Source organism: Odocoileus virginianus, chromosome 11 (assembly GCF_023699985.2).
Source record: "Odocoileus virginianus isolate 20LAN1187 ecotype Illinois chromosome 11, Ovbor_1.2, whole genome shotgun sequence".
In the NCBI taxonomy this organism is placed as follows: Eukaryota; Metazoa; Chordata; class Mammalia; order Artiodactyla; family Cervidae; genus Odocoileus; species Odocoileus virginianus.
Window position 1 is genome coordinate 48,671,240 of NC_069684.1, and position 21,842 is coordinate 48,693,081.

General features: G+C 34.9%; 1 protein-coding gene across 20 annotated transcripts in view; it reads left to right on the forward strand.

Annotated features, from left to right (window-relative positions):
* The window catches only part of CDC42BPA (CDC42 binding protein kinase alpha), a 290,294-nt gene that overhangs the window by 104,162 nt on the left and 164,290 nt on the right, over positions 1–21,842 (forward strand). For all 20 annotated transcript variants that reach the window (XM_020915209.2, XM_020915219.2, XM_070474422.1 and 17 more), the window contains exons 4-5: positions 5,482–5,577; positions 21,098–21,246. In XM_020915209.2, the coding sequence (XP_020770868.1) occupies positions 5,482–5,577; positions 21,098–21,246 (245 nt within the window). The remainder of the gene's footprint in view (positions 1–5,481; positions 5,578–21,097; positions 21,247–21,842) is intronic.

Sequence of the window (21,842 nt, forward strand, 5' to 3'; positions counted from 1 at the left end):
CTTGTCTTACTGTTTTTGTTATTGTTGTTAGCCCTGTTTTATTATTTTTATAATTGACATGCCAGTAGTAGTAGTTAATAGCAGCAGTAAGGTCATTAGATGGGGATTGCCTCTCCTTCCTGACCTGTTACCTGTAGCAAAAAAGAAAATGCAAGCACTGTAGGAAATAGGAAGTAAAAAGATAAAAACTTTTTTTTCTTCCTCAGATAACCAGTCTTTCTGTTCAAAGTAAATCATTACTAAGAGTTTATTTCTTATTTATCCTTTTTTTCTCATTTGTATATGTTCATGTTGTATAATTTTCTTTCTGTTGTGAGTTACCTTAACAAAGACCGCTCTCAGTGAACATTCAGGTGATTCAGAGCTAGTTCCAAACAGGGCTAAATTTCCACACAGAAGCACACATTTTTTTTTTTTTTCCTGGCAGTGGACAAAAATTTTGAACATATTCAAAGAAATGTCCTTGTTGATATCTTTGAGTAAAACAGATGGTGAATTTATGAGGGTTTACTGAATTGAAAGTATAAACACATGGGATATGAGTATTTATCATGCGGTTTCTGTAGTTGGTTAGTGCTGGGCCCTCTGTAGGCCCTTTTAGTTTTGAAATACATGCTGTTCAGTTCTAAGACATTTTCTCGTATTACTTCTTCGGTAATTTCCTTTTTTCTGTTTCTTTTGCTCTCCCTTTCTGAAAGTTTTATTTGGATAGACCCTTAATGGACCAGTTAGCTGGTTTCTCATTATTTCTTTTCTAGTGAGGTTGTATTGGCTTTTGCTGTAATACTTCAGCTGGGTGTTTTATTTCTTCAACCACCCTTTTAGTATCCAGTAGCAGCTCCCTTTGATCTTTTTTTTTCATGTTCCTTTTTGGTGAGCCTGTGCCTCTGGACTGTAAACTTAAACAGTTTCTAAGTTTTTTCCTCCCTCTTTAGGTAAGACAGGATGCTCCAGCTGACCGGTATTAGGTGTTCTCTTTTCTAGTCAGGAGGTCAATTAGGCCCTGCTCCTACTCCAGCAGATTCGGGTCTGGTTAATTAGTTTCACCTTCAGGGCAGGCCTTGTTAAGAACCGAGTGCTGCGGCAAGTTTCAAAATGGTTTCCTTGCCTCTCTTCCTGCTGGAAAATCTAGGAGATTTTTCTCCTTTATTTACTATTATCGTGTGATGGAATTCCTGGAGGTGAGACTAAAAAATTGTGTAATTCTCCCTGACTGGGTCCCCTGCAGTGTTGAACTCTCAGAGTTGTCCAGACTCTAGCAATCATTCCCAGTTGAGTTTGTCTTACTCCCAGCAGCATCAGTTCTGGTTTCTGCGGCTCTTTCTGCCCTGGTATCTCTGCTCTGGCAAGCTGCAATATATATGTTCCCTTTTTGTATATCTAGTTTCATGGTTGCAATGTTTTCTTATCTCTAAAATATATATTTGTATGTATATATGTATATACATCCTTCTTGCCTTGTCTCCGTCCCCTCTATTTAATTCTTTTTCTGTTTGGGACTATTATTCATATTGATTGCTATCATGAAATGTCGAAAATTATTTTTAACTGTTGGCTTATGATTTTAATTGAATTTTGCAGTCCTTAAACACCACACCCCTCCATCTCTCATTTATTTAGTTACTTTTAATCTATTATTTTAGAGTTTTCTCTGTAGAGGCCTTACAAATCTTTTACTAAGTTTACTCTGAGATAGTTGGTGTTTTTAATTTGTTTTTGGAAATGACATTATTTATTTATTTTTATTTTTTTAAATGATATTATTTAAAAAGATATTTTATAATTGTTGCAATTATATAGGAATATAATTTATGTATGTTGACTTTTAAATTCTGTTAATTTATCTGTTTTCTTTTGTGATTTCTTTCTATGCATCCATGTTGTCTGCTAATAAAAATAATTTTCGCTGTCCTTCAATTCAGTTCAGTCGTTCAGTCGTGTCCAACTCTTTGTGACCCCATGAACCGCAGCATGCCAGGCCTCCCTGTCCATCGCCAACTCCTGGAGTTTACCCAAACTGATGTCCATTGAGTCGGTGATGTCATCCAACCATCTCATCCTCTGTCGTCCCCTTCTCCTGCCCCCAGTCCCTCCCAGCATCAGGGTCTTTTCAAATGAGTCAGCTTTTTGCATCAGGTGGCCAAAGTATTGGAGTTCAGCTTTGCTCTCCTTAGTAATCTTTATATACCTTTTATTTCTTCTTAACTAATTTCACTTGTGAGGAAAACAATGGCGTAGGAATGCTAGACTTTCATCTTAGTAAATGTTTCTTATTTATCCTTAATAGTTGATTTTACTCTGCTGAAAAGTGAAAGTGAAGTCGCTCAGTCGTGTGTGACTCTTTGCAACCCCATAGATTGTAGCCTACTGAACTCTTCCATCCATGGGATTTTCCAGGCAAGAATACTGGAGTGGGTTGCCATTTCCTCCTCCAGGGGATCTTTCTGACCCAGGAATCTAACCTGCATTTCCTGCGTGTTAGGTGAATTCTTTACCTGATGAGCCATTGGGAAGCCTAAGTGAATGAGAGTGTTGATGAAATAAGCTTGAAAAATAAAGTAACTGTTGAAATTGGTGATGGGTACATTGAGAGCAGGGGATTACTTTATTTTGTATGTGTTTAAAGTTTTATATTATGGTTTACATTTTATGTTTTTAAAATTTTATTTTTTCACTGCATAGTTTAGAACAGACCAGAATCTACTGAAGTTAATTCTGTTGACAGGTAGTCTTTGAAGTTTTATTTAGAGCTACCAGTAAGTCACATTTCCATATTTTAGCTGGAAATATCTTTAAAATTTCAGCTGTTGTGGTAAGATAAAGTCAGGAGTAAGGAGTCTCCTAGACTTGATAAACTTCACTACTTCTTTAAAATGTTAGCAGCAAACCATAACCTCAGGTCAGTTAAAATCTAAGACAGAATTTAGTGGTGAGTATGTCAGTGATACCATTTCCCTGCTAAAGTGAACAGAAGCATAATTATGGTAGATTTTAATAATTGAATTTATAAGTAAATTGCCCATTCATTTGGATTAAGTTTTATTTGTTTTTAAGATTTTCCTTGGTGATGGTGTTTAATGAGTGGCTTTAGAAATTCTATTGCATCAGACAGCAAAAGAGACACAGATGTAAAGAACAGACTTTTGGACTCTGGGAGAAGGCGAGGGTGGGATGTTCTGAGAGAATAGCAATGAAACAAGTATACTATCAAGGGTGAAACAGATCACCAGCCCAGGTTGGATGCATGAGACAAGTGCTCGGGGCTGGTGCACTGGGAAGACCCAGAGGGATGGGATGGGGAGGGAGGCAGGAGGGGAGATTGGGATGGGGAACACATGTAAATCCATGGCTGATTCGTGTCAATGTATGGCAAAAACCACTACAATATTGTAAAGTAATTAGCCTCCAACTAATAAAAATAAATGAAAAAATGAGCAAAAATAAAAACAATATATATAAAAAAAATAAAGAACAGATTTTTGGACTCTGGGAGAAGGCGAGGGTGGGATGATTTGAGAGAATAGCACTGAAACATGTACATTACCATATGTAAAATAGATGACCAGTGCAAGTTCGATGCATGAAGCGGGGCACTCAAAGTCGTTGCTCTGGGAGAACCCAGAGGGATGGGTTGGGGAGGGGGGTGGGGGGGGATTCAGGATGGGGGGACACATGTTCACCTGTGGCTGATTCAGGTTGCTGTATGGCAGAAACCACCACAATATTTTAAAGTAATTAGCCTCCAATTAAAATAAATTAATTCATTAAAAAAAGAAATTCTATTGTATCAAATAAAATTTATGGAAATACATGAAAAAAATTAGGGCACTTAGATAATGTGACTTGTTTTGTATATCATGACTATTGAATTTATCTTGTGGGAAATAAATTACTAGGTACCTACTATGTGTAGGATACTGCATGATAATTTTTAAATGTGTATGAAATGTGGTATAGCCATTGAGAAAAATTAGGTAGCTTTCTATGTACAGGTATGGAAGGCTGTTCAGATAATGTTGTCACTTGAAAAAATGACTTACAGAGCACTGTGATCTCATTTGTGTAAAGAAAGAAAAGTTAGGGGAGATGGGATACCACATGAATACAGGGTGTGTGTATCTATGTGCATGTGTCTGTATGTGTGTATGTACAAAGAAATTTTCTGAAAAGAAATTCAACTGAGTTATTGGTGTTAATCATTGGATGTAACAAGGGGACAATGAATCTATGAGAGAGTTTCAGTTTCTATTTTACCTTTCAGTTCTTTTTGAAACTTTCTGGCATAGTGGTTTTTTAATTAATAATTAAAAAATATATTGTAGAATTGTATCATACAAAGTTATTTTTTATTTTTAGTAACATATTTCTAAGATTCTCCAGGCTGTATCTTTAAAATAATAGAAGTATATCCTGAGAATAAATTAAAACTTTTTTAAATCAGAAAAAGATAATCCTTTAGAGAAAATGGGCAAAGGGAGTTTTTCAAAGAAAACTCAGATATCTAATAAGCATATGAAAGTTATTTATTTGTACCTGTAATTAAGAATATGCTAATTAAAAGAATGATGAGATATTATTTCATACACATCTTATTGAAACATGCTAAAAGTCTTACAGTGCCAAGTGCAGTTCAGGATGTTGTGGAAAACAGGTGATTTCATACACTGGGGTGAAGGTAGAAATTGGTATACCACTTAGGAAAGAAACTAGGTTGTATCTGATAAGGTTGAAAATGCTTAAGTCTAGCATTTCTGCTTCCAAGTTTATATCCTAGAGAAACTCTTGTACATTTGTACAGATATATTTATTGCAATGTTGAAATGATGCAAATTTGGAAATAACCTATGTTTTCATGATTGGGAGGGTTACATGAGGCAATTCTGCTATGATCATAGAATGGAATACTATAGCAATTAAAAATTAAGCAGCCATTATTGATTAAAAAGTAATCACGTTGCAAAGGGATAGATATAGTTACACTATTCATGGAAATTTTCAAAACACAGCTTCTCTATTGTTTTTGGACACATACATGTGTAATAAAGCATGTGATGGGAGGAATATATACTAACTTCAGATTATTCGTTTTTCTTAGAGGAAGAACTGATAATTCTCTAAAAATAGGAAGGCTACAACTTCTATTTTCTTAAAAGCAAATAGGTTAGGAGTAAATGTGACATTGTTGACATTTATGTTATCTAAATGGTAGATTGAACCATGGTTGTTAAATAATTCTGTGTACTTTTCTGATTTTTTGAACTATAACTAATTTTAAATATAAAGTACTTTTAAGTTTACTATTCAGTTATTCAGTTTTTGAGGATTCTTTGAAACTTGATTTATTGGAAGTCATATAATGTTGGATGTATTCCTTTTTCAGAACAGAAAGTATAATAAATATTTGAGTAATTGTTTGCATAATATATTTCCTAGTTTTACATAAAGTATTCTTTATCTAAAAAAATTTTTTTTCCTTTTCAGACAGCATGTTTTCGTGAAGAAAGGGATGTGTTAGTGAATGGAGACAATAAATGGATTACAACTTTGCATTATGCTTTCCAGGATGACAATAACTTAGTAAGAATCATTTTTATATGTTTCTATATATTACCTATTTATTGGCAAAATTTAGCATTATTTTCTCTTAAGCATTGTTTAAATGTAAATGTTATTTAGAAAACCACTGTATTTCAGAGCATATAAGTTTGATATGTGATTTGTTTCCCTGGGTAATTCAGTACCTTTCAATTGGAATTTTTAATGTTTTTTAGTAAGTCAAATCCAAACATTTAAATTCTGTAAAAGGTGGTCAGGATTTTTTCCCCATGATTCTGTCAGTGTATTTTATTTGTATTGTAAATGTAATAGTATTCTGTTACTATTTAGAATTTTGCATATTTTTCAAAGTTGTCATGTGCTTCTTTAAGTAGAGCCATATTTAAAATGTAGGCTTTGTTTAATTTTATATTAACATCATGGACCACTAGACAAAAGAAGTTGGGGGAGAGCTTGGAGGAAAATCAGACTGTTAGAAACACTGCCAAATGAAGATTGAAGAGATGAACAAGTGAATAGGAAAATAAGGCAGAATCTACCACAGTTGAACATAAGATTCCTGGGCTTTTACTCAGGAATTTTCATTTTCTGACCCCAATTTTTAATTCTAGATTTATTTTTTAGCATGCATATGCTTAGTGACTGCTTTGTGCCAGCCACTACACTATGTACTGGGATATAAAAATTAATAAGACATTTTTCATTTGATAAGCATTTATTGGACATGTCCTGTGTGCTTGGCACTGTTCTTTAGATTCTAGCAATTTGGTAGTAAATAAGACAGACAAAGATCTTATTCTTAAATTCTTGTGAGGGAAGCCAGATAAGCAATTCATAGTCAATTAAATAATATTTTCACATTGTTTCCTATAAAGAAAAATATAACATGTATTCAAAGATATAAAGTCAATAAGGGCTCTTCTAAGACAAGTGTAAGTTGGCTAAACCAATAAGGGAGAAGAGACAGAGAGGGGTTGGTGAACATGGAGATCTGAAGCCACCTGTTATGTTCCTATTGATGGAGGATAGAGAAAGAGGCTTTGGCGATGAGGGGGGAGAGATACATGAGTCACACTGTATAGCACTTTATACATTATGGTATGTAAATTAGACTTTAACAGCCATGAGTTTCAAAAGCAAAATTTTTTTAAATCATAGAACTCGTGTGTGTGATTTTTCTTTTAATTTTTTATTTTTTTTTCCATTTATTTTTATTAGTTGGAGGCTAATTACTTTACAGTATTGTAGTGGTTTTTGTCATACATTGACATGAATCAGCCATGGATTTACATGTATTCCCCATCCTGATCCCCCCTCCCACCTCCCTCTCCACCCGATTCCTCTGGGTCTTCCCAGTGCACCAGCCCCGAGCACTTGTCTCATGCATACAGCTTGGTCTGGTGATCTGTTTCATCCTAGATAATACACATGTTTCAATACATTTTAAAAATGACATTATATCTGAAAGCCAGCTTAGTTGGTAAAGAATCCGCCTGCAATGCAGGAGACCTGGGTTCGATTCCTGGGTTGGGAAGATCCCCTGGAGAAGGGAACAGCTACCCTTTCCTGTATTCTGCCCTGGAGAATTCCATGGACTGTATAATCCACGGGGTCACAAAGAGTCGAACATGACAGAGTGACTTTGACTTTGACTTTCATATCTGAAAGCCTAGACAGTGAAGCATATAGAAATGCAACTGCCCAGATTGATATCTTAGCTTTCCTCCTCCTATTTTCTGTCATGCTTTTTCAGGGTTCTTTCTCAGAGCAAAACTGCTGTTTTAGGACTGTAGAAGGGTTTGTGGCAGGAAAGGATGGGGTTGTCAGAGGAAAGAGAGAAAGGCTAATAGGATTATGATAAGGAAGGGAGAGATATATAAAATGAGGCTTCCTGAGTGTAGGCCATGCAGAAGAGTTCAAATTTTATTCTAATTTCAAGGAGGATTTTAAGGACAGTGTGATAATCAGTTTTGTATTTTACACAGAACATCTTAGCAGCAGTGTGAAGGATGGATTTCAGAGGGCTAGACTAGAAAGACTAGTTAGGAGACAATATTTGGGTGACAGGTAATGAGGATTTGAATAAAGCTGATAGAGGGAGGGGATGGATTCAGGTACTATTTAGGAAGTAAAATAATTAGAAATTGTGTTAGAGTGAATATCAGTGGTGGAGAGAGGAATCAAAATGATTCCCAGTTTTCTGGTGTCTGACTTATGGGGTTCCGTACTTGATAGTTGATTCTGGAGTTGGGGAATATAGCAGGGAAGAGCAAATTTAGAGTAGATGGGAAAATGATTAGTTTAATTTGGTGTATGTTGGGTTTGAATTATAGTGTGATCTATTTAATGGGTTATAGATATTAGTCTGGTGTTTCTAAGGGTAAATAGCACCATTTATTTTGGAGTTATTATCTTATAGACCAGATTTTGGTAAACTCTGACCTGTGGTTTAAATCTGGACCACCACCTATTTTCACACAGCCTGCAAGCTAAGAATTAGTTTTACATGTTTGAATAGTTGAAAAGAAGTCAAAAGAAGAACATTTTGTGACTTGTGAATCTTTTAAAGTTCGGATTTCACTGTCTGTGGTTTTATTGACGTAGCCGTGCCGTTGGTTTGCACACTACCTATGGCTGCTTTTGTGCCTCAGTGGCAAAGCTGACTGGTTGTGATGGAGACTGGCCCTGTGGCAGAGGGTAACACTATGTGTTACTCATTGCTTTGCACTGCTGTGCTCAACGGACTATAAACTGCAGTGACATTTCAAGTGCTGTATATATGTGTGTGTTTATATTGCTATACCATGGCATTTTGTATTTAAATCAATAACACATATGCCTCATGTCAAAATAAGAAAGGTAGATTTTTCAAATATCATGCTCTTAAGGCACAGTAGATTGTGGATTATTTTATTAATGAATTAAATTACAGCATGGTGTTTATTACACCACAGTTCTTCTCTTGTGCTAATAGAATGCAGTAAATGTCTACACCGCTAAACTGAGCACTCATCACAACATTCCTAACTCACAGGAAAGCAGCAGTCAGAAAAGTTAGAAAAGATAACCCAGTATCTCACCATAGCAGAATCTCTTCACAAAATAAAAAATGAAAGTGAGGCTGCAACTATAGTACCCGAGTGTGTCATTTATTAACCAAGCAAGGAAAGCCATTGACCAGTATTGAGTTAATTAAATCATATATGACTGCAGCAGCCAAAGAAATGTGTCCACAGAAAATAAACTTGTGTAAGACTTAAGGAGAACAGTTATTCAAAGAATTGAGGACATTGGAAGGAGCATCAGTGTTGGATTATAAAACCAGGGAGATAATCATTTCCTATCACATTGAGAGGTTTTCTTTGACTCTTGAGTTAAAAGATGTTGCTGATTCTGCCCAATCCTTGTTATTTGAGGAATCAGTGTTTGAGTTTGAAGTATCTGAGGAATTAGCCTCTCTGAATAGTTGTTGTGGAATCATTATTGTCATATTATTAGGTTGGCACAAATGTAATTGCAGTTTTGGACCATGAATTTTAAATCATTATAACTAGGCTCAAATATATCTTTATTAATCAAAATAGGAACCATTATAATCAACACATTTTTGCCAACGAGAGATAAATTTATTCCTGTAGTGTAAAAATCCACACTTTGGGATTTGATGAACTCTTGGAAAGTATCTTCTGCATCCTGCTGATTGTGAAAGTATTTTCCCTGCAGTAAGTTGTCTAGATACTTGAAGAAGTGGTAGTCGGTTGGCAAGAGGGCAGGTGAATATGGCATATGAGGCAAAACTTCATAGCCTAATTCCTTCAACTTTGGAAGCATTGGTTGTGCAACTGGGCATTATCATGGAGAATTGGGTTCTTTCTGTTGACCAGTGCTAGCCACAGGCATTGCAGTTTTCTATGCATCTCATCGATTTGCTGAGCCTACTTCTCAGACGTAACAATTTTACCGGGATTTGGAAAGGTGTAGTAGATCAGACTCGCAACAGACCACCAGACAATAATCATGACCTTTTATTTCGTGCAAGTTTGGCTTTGGGAAGTGCTTTAGAGGAGCTTCTCGGTCCAGCCATTGAGCTGGTCATCACCAGTTGTCGTATAAAATCCACTTTTGGTCACACATCACAATTCGATTGAGAAATGGTTCACTGTTGTTGCGTAAAACAAAAGATGATAATACTTCAAAGCAATGATTTTTTTTATTTTCTGGTCAGCTCATAAGGCACCCACATATTGAGCCTTTTCACCTTTCCAATTTGCTTCAAATGCCAAATGACTATAGAATGGCATTGAACACTGAGTGCCAATATTGAATTCTTGGACAACTTCTCGTGTGGTTGTAAGAGGATCAGCTTCTGTAATGGCTCTCATTTGGCTGTTGTAAACTTTCAATGTGTGGCCACTGTGCTCTTCATCTTCAAGGCTTTTGTCTCCTTTGCAAAACTTCTTGAACCACCACTGTACATTCTTTAGCAGTTCCTGGACCAAATGCATTGTTGATGTTGTGAGTTGTCTCTGCTGCTTTATGAGCCATTTTGAACTCAAGAAAATTGCTTGAATTTACTTTTTGTCTAACATCATTTTCCTAGTCTAAAATAAATATAAAATAAACAGCAAGTAATAAGTTAGTAGAAAAAAAAACCATAAAGCGAGAAATGTGCATTAAAATGATATATAACCACATTTATTTAAGAATATATTCCAGTATCAAAGTCAAACTTCAACAATGCAAAAACTGCAGTTACTTTTGCACCAACCTAGTATTTTCAAAGAAGTTGAGAAAATATTGTTTTGATACAACTTGAATTGGAATCTGCTAAAATGTGTTACAATTGAGTGTGGGAAAAGAGAAAAAGGCTTATTTGGACAGATTTACAAATTATTTGAAAATATTAGGTGCTTAAAACCTGTGGATGTTCATTTTCGTGTTAATCAGCAGGCAGCTTGCTGCAAGTATTTGAATCTATCATGTATTGAACCAGTGGTATAAAAGTTGTGCTTCATTCAGTTTTTTGGAAACAACTATTGTCATTTCCATGGATTTTTTTTTTTTTTTTGGTCAAATCAAAAGCCAAACATTCTTGCTACGCCATACATCCATTCACTGATTCTGCAGTGGTAACATTTAATTACACTATTTTGAACAAAGGGCTTGCTGAATATTTCTGAGCCTGAAACCCCACCTTCAACCGTTATTGTAAAGTATTGAATAGGCTTGGAAATTAGCTTTTCCTGTAGACTTGATATGTTTTCAAAATAAACAACACTTATATGAAAAACTGTGCTGTGCTGAAGTCATTTTGACAGCTAATGTTTGAATTACAAGAAATGTCAAGCTGCTGTATCTACTTCCCATATTGTTAAAAGTGAAAAGGAGAGAGATCTCCATTTCCATATAGATTTGCAGCAGATAGATCTTTTGAGGTCACACTACAGTTCTAACATCAGTTCTTGGCACCTGATGCAAGTGCGAAGGAAATGTTCATAGTTCAAAATCTGTTTAACTGGGCAGTGAAGAGCTTCCATCTAACTTTCACTTAGACATGGTTAATCTGCAGTAATGACATGCTTAAACCCAAGTATCAGGAGAAAAATTTTATAGCAGTCTATAAATGCCTTACAGCTGAGGAATATGCTCAATCAAAATTATATACTTGTGAACTGACACCAGTACCTTTTCTTGTGAATAGATAGTTTCACAGATGGGATGTGTAGAATCTCATTGCAGATCAGCATTTACAGATTTATATTTGCAGTAGATTTTTGATGACTTGAGGCTTCCCTATTAGTTCAGCTGGTGAAGAATCTGCCTGCAATTCAAGAGACCCAGGTTCAATTCCTGGGTCAGGAAAATCCCCTGGAGAAGGGAATAGCTACCCACTCCTGTATTCTGGCCTGGAGAATTCCATGGACTGTGTAGTCCACAGGTTCACAAAGAGCTGAACATGACTGAGCGACTTTCAATTCAACTTTCTTTTGTTGATAGGGATCACTAACTTTGAGCCCCAGTTAAGCAAGCTTTTATATTCCCCTCTCCTTAACAAAAGTATTACATTTTCTCATTAGTAGTCTGTATTACCAAAACTGTACTAATTATCATTATGTTTTGAATTTTGCTAATGAAATATGTGGAAATTTTTTCTGTATTGTATATGTACCTATATGTTATTTTGATTTTTGCCTCTTGCCTGCCAAGCCTAAACCCTATTTACTGTATAGTCCTTTCCAGGAAAACTTGGCCAACATCTTTTGCAGATAACAGAGAATACAAGTAGTGAATGAGAATCAATAAGTAGTGCTTGTGAAATGAGAAAACAGGTGTGCCTAGAGAAGACAGAGATAGGACACACTTGAAGTAGAAAATTTGTGGACATGATCCAAGCAAGAAAGAGAATTAAAATACTGCACCATGAAAGCTAAAGCAAGGAGAGCTGGTAGAGGAAACCATTAGCAGTGTTTAGTATTGTTGTTGTTATCGTTCATTCATGTCCAACTCTTTGCAACACTGTGGACTGCAGCACACCAGGCTTCCCTGTCCTTCACCGTCTCCTGGAGCCTGCTCAAACTCACGTCCATTGAGTCAGTGATGCCATCCGACCATTATCCTCTGTTGTCCCCTTCTACTCCTTCCTTCAATCTTTCTCAGCATCAGGGTCTTTTCTAATCAGTTGGTCCTTTGCATCAGGTGGCCAGAATATCAGAGCTTCAGCTTCAGCGTCAGTCCTTCCAATGAATATTCAGGACTGATTTCCTTTAGGATTGACTGATTTGATCTCCTTGCAGTCCAAGGTGCTAAATAAAAAAGAGATGACTGGAAATACTGTGCCCACCCAAATTCTGTGTTTCAGCCTCAGTGGAATACCCTCCATTCTTGAACATACTCTGTACTCTTCTATACTTTTCTTCATTTTTATTTTCCATAATACCTTTCATACTGTGTCACTCCTCTTCCTCTTCCTGCCACTAGTTCTGTTGAAGTCTAGCCAGTACTTTAAACCTGTGCTCAAATTCTCTGTCTTAAAGTAATTCAGAATTCACAATTTGGATTAATCTTTCCTATTTCATTTTACCTTTACATTTTTAGTACTGCTATTGTATGATTAAGCTCTGTGTGTGTGTGTGTGTCTTTGATTTTTTTGGTACAACTTAAAAAATTTTTGAATAAATGACATGATCCCTGCTATCTTTAGCTAAAATATAATCAGAGATTAGTGAAACTTAATAGTTGGGGGGTTTGTCTGATTATCAGGAGAGATCAAGATGCTCAAGCAGGGTCATTACTTGTACTTATATTCCATACATGCTTCCAGAGTAAAGTAGTGTTTTTCAAACTTCCAATTGTGACCTGTTAGTGAGTTATAAAATCAGTTCAGTAGCTTACAACCAGCACTTAAAAAATTACATAGAATGTCAAACGACAGAGTTCAAGTAATAAGAATAAATATTATTTCATAACATTTATTTCTTTTATAATCATTACTGAATATTCATATAAACCATATTTTTTATTGTGGGTTATAGTCAGGATTGCCTAAAAGTCATGACATAGAGCTTTGCACATTTTAGTTGCTCAGTTGTTAAATTGATTGAAATATTTGACTTGAATTTATTATACTTACATGAAATTTTAGGGATGAATGTATCATTTCAAATGTAATCTGCATAGATCAGCAAATTTAAGAGTAAGTCAAACATGTGCCAAGTATTTGCTTAGCAAAATTATAACAGTTTATCATAGCTTTGCAAAAATTTTAAGGACTATAGACCACTATGACAATGTATTCTACTGTGGATAGATATAACACTGTATATTTATGGTTTGCTTAAAATCTACATGTGCTATAAATACAGAAATATATAGAATGGAAATAAAGTGTCCAAATACCAAATTTTATATAGCAAAATTTTGCCTAATTTTCCATTTAAAAAGCCTGATTTATAGCTCAGAGGTTCTCTCTCCTTTGAGTTATTGAGTCTTATCTGTGCTTTTTGTATTTGACACCAGGATTAATACTTCTTTTTCAGAGACATTTTTAAGAAATTGTGTGTATATGCCAATCATTACTTATATTAAAGTTTCACAATAACTGAGGAGGACTAAAATGCTGTAGAACTCAGACCTCCTGTAAACTGTCAACTTTTCCTTATGGAAACCTTCATGGTACGAATCAGAAGTCCTAAATTTCTTAGTTATCATCAAAGATTTCTTTTGAATATTTATAAAATATAAGAAAATAAAATTGTTTAAAAATATTGACAAGCCTAACTGTAGATACCCAAAAGGAAATTTTATTATACATAGTTATTTTCCAGAATAACTTTTAACCCTAGTAGCCCTAAACCAGTCAAACAAGTAATAAAATTTTAGAGCTATACAGTTAAAGAAAGCTGTGATAAATATTCAGTAACTTGACTTTCATTTGTAATAAGTTCAGATTCAATATATTTGGTTTATGAAACAATAATCATAGCATATGTGCATTTTATTTAGTAGGAAGTTGAATAATTTAATGAATGATATTAAGATGTGATTAGAACATTTTTTTCCTTAAAAACTCACTAAAGACAAGCCTACTTGGTTGCATGTATATGGACACATAAACTTAATCACTTAGACATCATTTAGAATATTACAAAGCAACAAAATTTCTACTTCATATTTTTTTTATCCACTCTTTCCTATTTAGTTTTTTTTTTTTGTTTGAGAAAAAAACAGGAAGATATTTAAAGCAAAAATTTTACTTTTTGAATTAGCATTTGTAAACTGATTAGCAGATGAAAGATATTTATTGAATTGTATGTAGTCATATGAACTTCAAATTCTTACAGGAATCCAGTTTGTGCTGAAGATAGGAATAGTTAGAAAGGTATTTTTGTACAGAGTGAAAAAACAAAAAGCTAGAAGGGATAAATAAAAGCGGGGCTCTAAGGACTGACTATTAATCTCTTCATGTTACAATAAGATGGCTAGAGGAGTTTGGTGTTCTCCCTAGGAAGACTTCTAAAGCATATCTGTTCTGTGAAATGTTTTTCCCTTTGCACTGTTTATTTGTTGTATGTTTTCACATGGCTTATTGTATGCCTTCATAGAATTCTTTTATTGTATGTTTTCACATACTTTAGCATTCTTTCCTTGGAATGTTGTTCCTTAAAAAGCAAAACTTTTAATTAAGGATTTTTTAGAAATTCAGGATTGGAAATTTCCTGATGTGTATATTCACATCTAGAGATCTGTTTCTTTTGGAGGGATACAAGATTTCTGAAGACTTGGCCTGTATCCTTAATTTCTTTTTTTGTTATCCTTGTGCTTAGTACATGCTCTTTATGTCAGGGATATTGGCAGCTTTTCCACTGAACGCTGAGTCTCTTTAATTTGAGTAAGATGGAAACTGATCAGAGGATCAAGAACCCACTGAATTCTGACTTTCCCACTCTTTAATGTATGTTTGGGCAAATAATTTATCTTCATTCTCTTTTATTACATAGCCATAAAATAGGAATAAACAGTCATATCCCTATATCCAGTATAGGACATTATATAAATTATAATTACTGTGCTTTCATTCTATAACTCCGACTTCTGGAGAAAATGAAAGCCATTGGCTACTCCAGCATGAACTTTAACTTTCTATGCTCTGACCTCAGCATTTCCTTTCATTTCTCCCCTGTATAGAAATTTATCCATATTTGGACCTCTTCCTATCAATGTGGATGAGGTATATCTTTATATTGAGGATTATTCTCATTGTCCTTTGCCTTTGACTCCATGACCTTTGGCTTTTAGCAGAACTTGACTCCATTGGTCAACTTCAGTTTGACTAGATTTTTTTTCCTCTTCTATACAGTGAGCTCTGTACAGTGATCTCTATACATTAAAAAGTTGACAGTTTCACCCTCTTAAGGTAACTGATGTTAACTTTTTTGTATTCTTTCATTTTTTATGCCTGGTAGAATTGTATGTGTGTGTATGATATTTTCTCCCTTTTTATAAAAATGGAATTACAAAGTATATATTACACTGCAGCTTGCTGTTGTCACTTAAAATATCTCATGGACATATATGTTGAATTTTCTCTTGGGCAACAGTATAATATTTCACAAAATGAATATATTCAGTGGATCCAGTTACTGGTTTTGTTGTTGATTTCTATTCATATTTTCTTATTTGCTCCAGTTATCCACAGTGCTGTTCAGTAAGCATTCTTGCCCGTATGCCTTACATATTGGAGCTTTTATTTTAATTGACTATATTTGAAGGTGGGAGGAGAAGGGGACATGACATGGTTGAATGGCATCACTGACTCAATGGACATGAATTTGAATAAACTCCATGAGTTTTTGATGGACAGGGAGGCCTGGTGTGCTGCAGTCCATGGGGTTGCAAAGAGTCGGACACGACTGAGCAACTGAACTGAACTGATATTTCTAAGAGTGGAAATGCTAGATCGAGGGGTGTGCATCTTTTAAAGTTCAATAAGTACTGTGAAATTACTTTCCCAAATAGTTGTAGTCACTCATCTTTCAAAAAATCAGTGTTTGTTTTTTTAACTTACTTTCTTTAAAACAGTAGTGATCTTTTTGCTAGTTGCATTAATGAAAGATATCTCATTGTTGCTTTGGTTTTGATTATGTATGTATTGGCTAATTGTGTTTCCTCTTAAGGGAGTTACCTGTTAATAGCCTCAGCCTAGTTTTGCTGGATTCCTTCCCCTCTTCTTGACAGTTGGTAGGACCACTCTATGTTAGATTATCATCTCCTCAACATGTCATCTGAATGTTGCCTCTCAGTCTCTAATTTTCATAAACTCGTTTAAAGACATTGTTGCCATATTGAGTATTTTAAAGGTAGTCAACCTGTAAGAAGTAGATACTTGTCCTACTGGATATTAAATTTTACTGATTAGTCAGTGAGAATAGTATGATACTGATACAGAAATAGACAACTACAGCAGAATAGAGTGCCCAAGAGCAGACCCAAGTGTATTTAGCATCTTAAAATGTGATGAAGGGGAATTTCAGTTAAATTGGAGGAAAGAATGGAGTATTTAACTACTTGTTTTAGATAATTGACTCTTTTCATATGAGAAAATACTCTTCACACCCTGTACAAAAAAATCAATAAATTTCAGATGAATAAGTGAACCACATTAAAAATAGGTTCTTTTCCTTTCCTCTTCCTATAGCAGTACCCTCTGCCTATCTCTGTCAGAGATTTATATTACATTAAAAATGCCTATTTATTTGTATTTTTTCTTCATTAGATTGCAGATACCACGAAGGCAAGAACTGTGTCTTGTTAATTGTATCTCCCCTGCATACATGTAATGTTAGCACGTAGTACATTTTGTGTGTGTGTGTGTGTGTGTGTGTGTGTATGGAATTAGTGAATGATTTCATTTGTCCCTCTCTTGTTCTGTATTCTATTTTCCACTCCCAAGAAAATTATCTACAGAATAAAATGTATTATAGAAAGCTGTTCACTTTGACTGTAAACTTGCGGTAGTGATATAATCAAGAGAGGCCTGGAGCCTGGATTAGGATAGTTGATAGTTGGTAGGGTTAGAAGTAGATGGACTTCACAGATTTAGTAGGAAGTAGACTCAACAAAACCCTGATGATTTAGTTGAATGTTGTAGTGAATAATAAAGGAGAAAACATAAAAGAATGACAGAGACAAGTCACTGGGATATGCTGTAGAGGAAAAGGGCCTTTTTTTCCTACATGAGATTATTACTTGTCTGCCTTTTTGGATATGTTTTGTCTGCCTAACACTAAAACCCTATTGCGAGTGTAGTTCATTTTCTTTTCTCTTGCAAATCTTTTGTGTTTTCTGCTGCTTGCTTTTCCCAGTTGCTGAATGCTGTCTTAACTGCACCTACTCTACCTCTGAGGACAAGGTAGGGGGAAAATGTGAATAGTTAAAGGCAGAACACTCTTAGCAAGCAGGATAGGAAAACAAAGAATACTTAAGTACTTATGTTTTATTCTGTCTCAAGGATGGTTGTATACTGTAGAAGAGATACATAATGCACACTGACAGATTGGAAGGGAAGGAATTCGTGGAGTTTTGGGTTTGTTAAGTGAAGCACAAAGCATGTGAGGATGAAAGTAGGAATAGATGGTGACTCTTGGAGCCTAAGTTTTAAATGGTGACAGTGGGTGGAAAAAATGTTAGGATGATTGTTTTTTAGCTGTTTATTGATAGATGGTATACTCAAAATTTAGGATTCTGGTATGGCAAGAATAGAGTACACTTTCAAGAGAGGAGAGCTTTTGATGTAAAAGCCTTTGATCTATTTATACTTTGTGTGGTACCAAAAAAAAAGTCCTGATTGGTATCTAGTAAATGTTTATTGGAGAATAAGTTATGTTTTATGACTTTCTATGTATAAATATTAGATTCTAGTTTTAATAGATATGTTTTTTTATTTGAAAAGTTTCTGTGTGCTACTATAATCAGTACTTCTTTTTAAAGTTACTTAGAGCTGTGGATTTCTTCTCCATATCCATCGCCAATTTTAGCAACATGTTTAGAACAAAATTTCACTACATTAAGTTAGTCTGTTCTAACCTTCTTGACAGTCTGTTAAACATTAGACCTAGTAAATACAGCAAGTAAACCATAGACCATAATTTGAAATACACTGTTTTCCTGATTTTCAAGGATTAACAAAATGAAATGTTTCTTTTATTTAACAAAATTGCCCATGCTTATAATTTTAATGTATAATAATAAGAATGTGAATTTTCTCAAGACTTTTAAATCTTAATGTCAGCTTGGTAATAAACTTGAAATAGTAACTCCCTTCTATAATAAAATCACCTTAAGACATTATAACTGGCATTTAAATATATTCTGTTTACTAGCCTTCTTGTTAAATGCTGTACTCTGGAGAAGGTAACATTATTGTAGTTATATAGATAAGAAAGTAAAGTGCCAAAGGAATTAATTTTTCAAAATCCATTTATAACCCACAGTTAGAATTTGAATGCAGGTCTTTCTGAGTACAAAGCCTTCTTTCCACTATGTTTTCACTCACTGTTTAACATAAACTATGTAACATAACAATATACTCATGTATATGTAATACATATCTAGAAAATAACAAAGAAGTAGTCTAGAAATAGCAAAAAGTTATGACAGACATAGTCTATAATCTAACAACCCAGATTGCATTTTGTTGTATACTCCTTGTTTTTTCTTTTTTGGTATACTCACACTGTACAGGAACACTATTGTTTTTATTTACATTATTGCACACTACTTCACTTCTGATGTTAGATGTGTGGATTTTCCACGTGTCAGGCAATTCTCCCACACTAGGTGGGTGTCCTCTAATTTAACTCAGTTCTGATACTGTCCACCTAGAGAAGGCATCAAATCTCACAGGTTAAGGTTTCAGTCCTTCAAGATGTCCCCACCATACACTCCCCAAAGCAAGTTCCATATTGTTACTTGTGCTTCTGACCTCCAGAAGCACATCTGTAGATGAGAGATTTCTACCACCCTCTCCTCAAATTCAGTTTCTTTGCTAAAGCAGCTCACAGAACTCGGGAACAGCCCAATGAAAGAGATGTGAAGGGTAGGCATGGAGCTTCATGCCCGCTCTTAGGATATACCACTCTCCCAGCACCTCTGCTTGTTCATCAACCTAGGTGCTCTGTAAACCCCATTCTGAGTTTTTATGAAGGCCTCACAACTTAAGCCAATCAATAATTGGCCATTGATTTTTTTTAATTGAAGCATAGTTGATTTACAGTGCTGTGTTAGTTGCTGGTGTATAGCAATGTGATTCAGGTATACACATACACACACATATATATATATACACATTCTTTTTCATATTCTTTTCCATAATGTTTGATTGTAGAATATTGAATATAGTTCCCTGTGCTGTGGAGTAGGACCTTATTGTTTATTTTATATACAATAGTTTGTGTGTGCTATTCCCTAACTCCTAATTTATCCCTCTCCCACCTCCTTTCCCTTTTGGTAACCATACCTACGTTTGTTTTCTATGTATGTGAGTGAATCTGTTTCTGTTTTGAAAATAAGTTCATCTGTGTTACATTTTAGACTCCACAGATAAGTGATACCATATGGTGTTTGTCTTTCTCTGTCTGACTGACTTCACTTAATATGATAATCTCTACATCCATCTACATTACTGCAAATGTTATTATTTCATGTTTTTAAGGGCCGAGTAGTATTCCATTATGCATATATACCACATCTTCTTTATCCTTTTATCTATCAGTGGACATTCAGGTTGCTTCCATGTCTTGGCAGTTATAAATAGTACTGCTATGAACATTGAGGGTGTATGTATCTTTTTGAAATATCATTTCCTCCAGATATGTGCCCAGGAGTGAGATTGCTGGATCATATGGATGTTGATGATTTATTCAATTTCCAGTTCCTTCCCCTGGAGGTCACAAGTGAGGGCTCTGGGGGTGAGGGTATGAGACTGAAAGTTCTGATACTCTACTTTTGGTTGGTTCCCCAGACAACCAGCCCCCATCCTTAGGTTTCCTAGAGGTTTTCCAAAAGTCACCTTATAAACTCTGGTGTGGCTGAAAGGGACTTGTTATAAATAACAAAATACACCTTTATATTTTATATTGTCATTTGGGAAATTCCAATGGTTTTTTTTTAACTTATTTATTTTAATTGGAGGCTAATTACTTTACAGTATCACAGTGGTTTTTGCTGTACACTGACATGAATCAGCCATGGATTTACTTGTGTTCCTCATCCTGAACCCCGCTCCCACCTCCCTCCCCATCCCATTCCTTTGAGTCATCCCAGTGCACCAGCCCTGAGCACCCTGTCTCATGCATCGAACCTGGACTGGCGATCTGTTTCACATATGATAATATACATGTTTCAGTGTTATTCTCTCTGATCATCTCACCCTCGCCTTCTCCCACAGAGTCCAAAAGACCGTTCTTTACATCTGTGTCTCTTTTGCTGTCTTGTATATAGGGTTATCGTTACCATCTTTCTAAATTCCAATGGTTTTAGGAAACTCTCTGCTCTATTCCAAAAATATATTTATTTCTTATTATAAATCACAATATTACATACCCATCAGAGTTTGTATCTAAAATTAGTTCTCCTCTGTTTATGTATACCTAAGAAAAGTCTTTACTGGTTCAAGATGAAATAAGGAAAATACAGAGATGATGAAGATGAATTTATTCAACATACATGACCATCGTATATGAAATGTTGGTAAAACTGTGGTCTGTTGTTGTAGGTTGATGATAATGATGTTATTTTTCACTTTTAAAGACAACATCAAAGCAGTGATAATCCCATGTTTTTCCCTGTTCCAGTTGTTAGAAGATTTATTTACTACTTTATGAAATTTTTAAGACTTATTGTGAGTGCTGCTGGTCATCTTACATAGCTTCTTGTAAACTAACAAAAAAAGTACTTGATCTGGTGCTGTTTGACCTTGCTGTACATTAAGTACATTGATTTTTCACTCGTATTTATTGAGTACATTTTATATTTTCATTCCTAGTACCTGGTTATGGATTATTATGTTGGTGGGGATTTGCTTACTCTGCTCAGCAAATTTGAAGATAGATTGCCTGAAGACATGGCTCGATTTTACTTGGCTGAGATGGTGATAGCAATTGATTCAGTTCATCAGCTGCATTATGTACACAGGTGAGTAAGAGGCAGTGAAGGAGTGGATTATATAAATGTCAGAAGAGATGTGTTTATAAGAAAGTGATCATTTTGATGGCCATGGGATGATTTCTTTGTAAACTGTTTGACAGGTATAATGATTTATTTTAAAAATTTCCTACAAATGTGTTATTTTGTATATAGTTTAAGATGGAATGAAAAGAAAAAGGCCATTTACAAAATGACTTTTATATAGGCCTGTTTTTATGCCTGTTTTCAGATGTTAAAAATCTCTATTTAAACATCTCATAATTTATGTTTAATAAAAAAATGTTAAAACTTATTGGATGGTTTAAAAGGCAGCTTCACATTTTTAAAGGAAAGAAAGTAGGAAATCCTCCCAGAGTTATTGGTGAATTAATCATTCAGATGAGAAAATCTTTTGAGTTGTGCAAAATGTGGGAGAGCAGAGACACTAAGGAGAAGCAGATCCTGGCATGTTAGAAAGAACAACCATTTTCTAAGACAGTGATTTGAAAACTTCAGGATATGCATCAGAGTCATATGGAGGGCTGTTAAAACTCCAGAGTTTCTGATTTAGTAGGTTGGATGGGGCTGGAGAATTGGCATTTCTA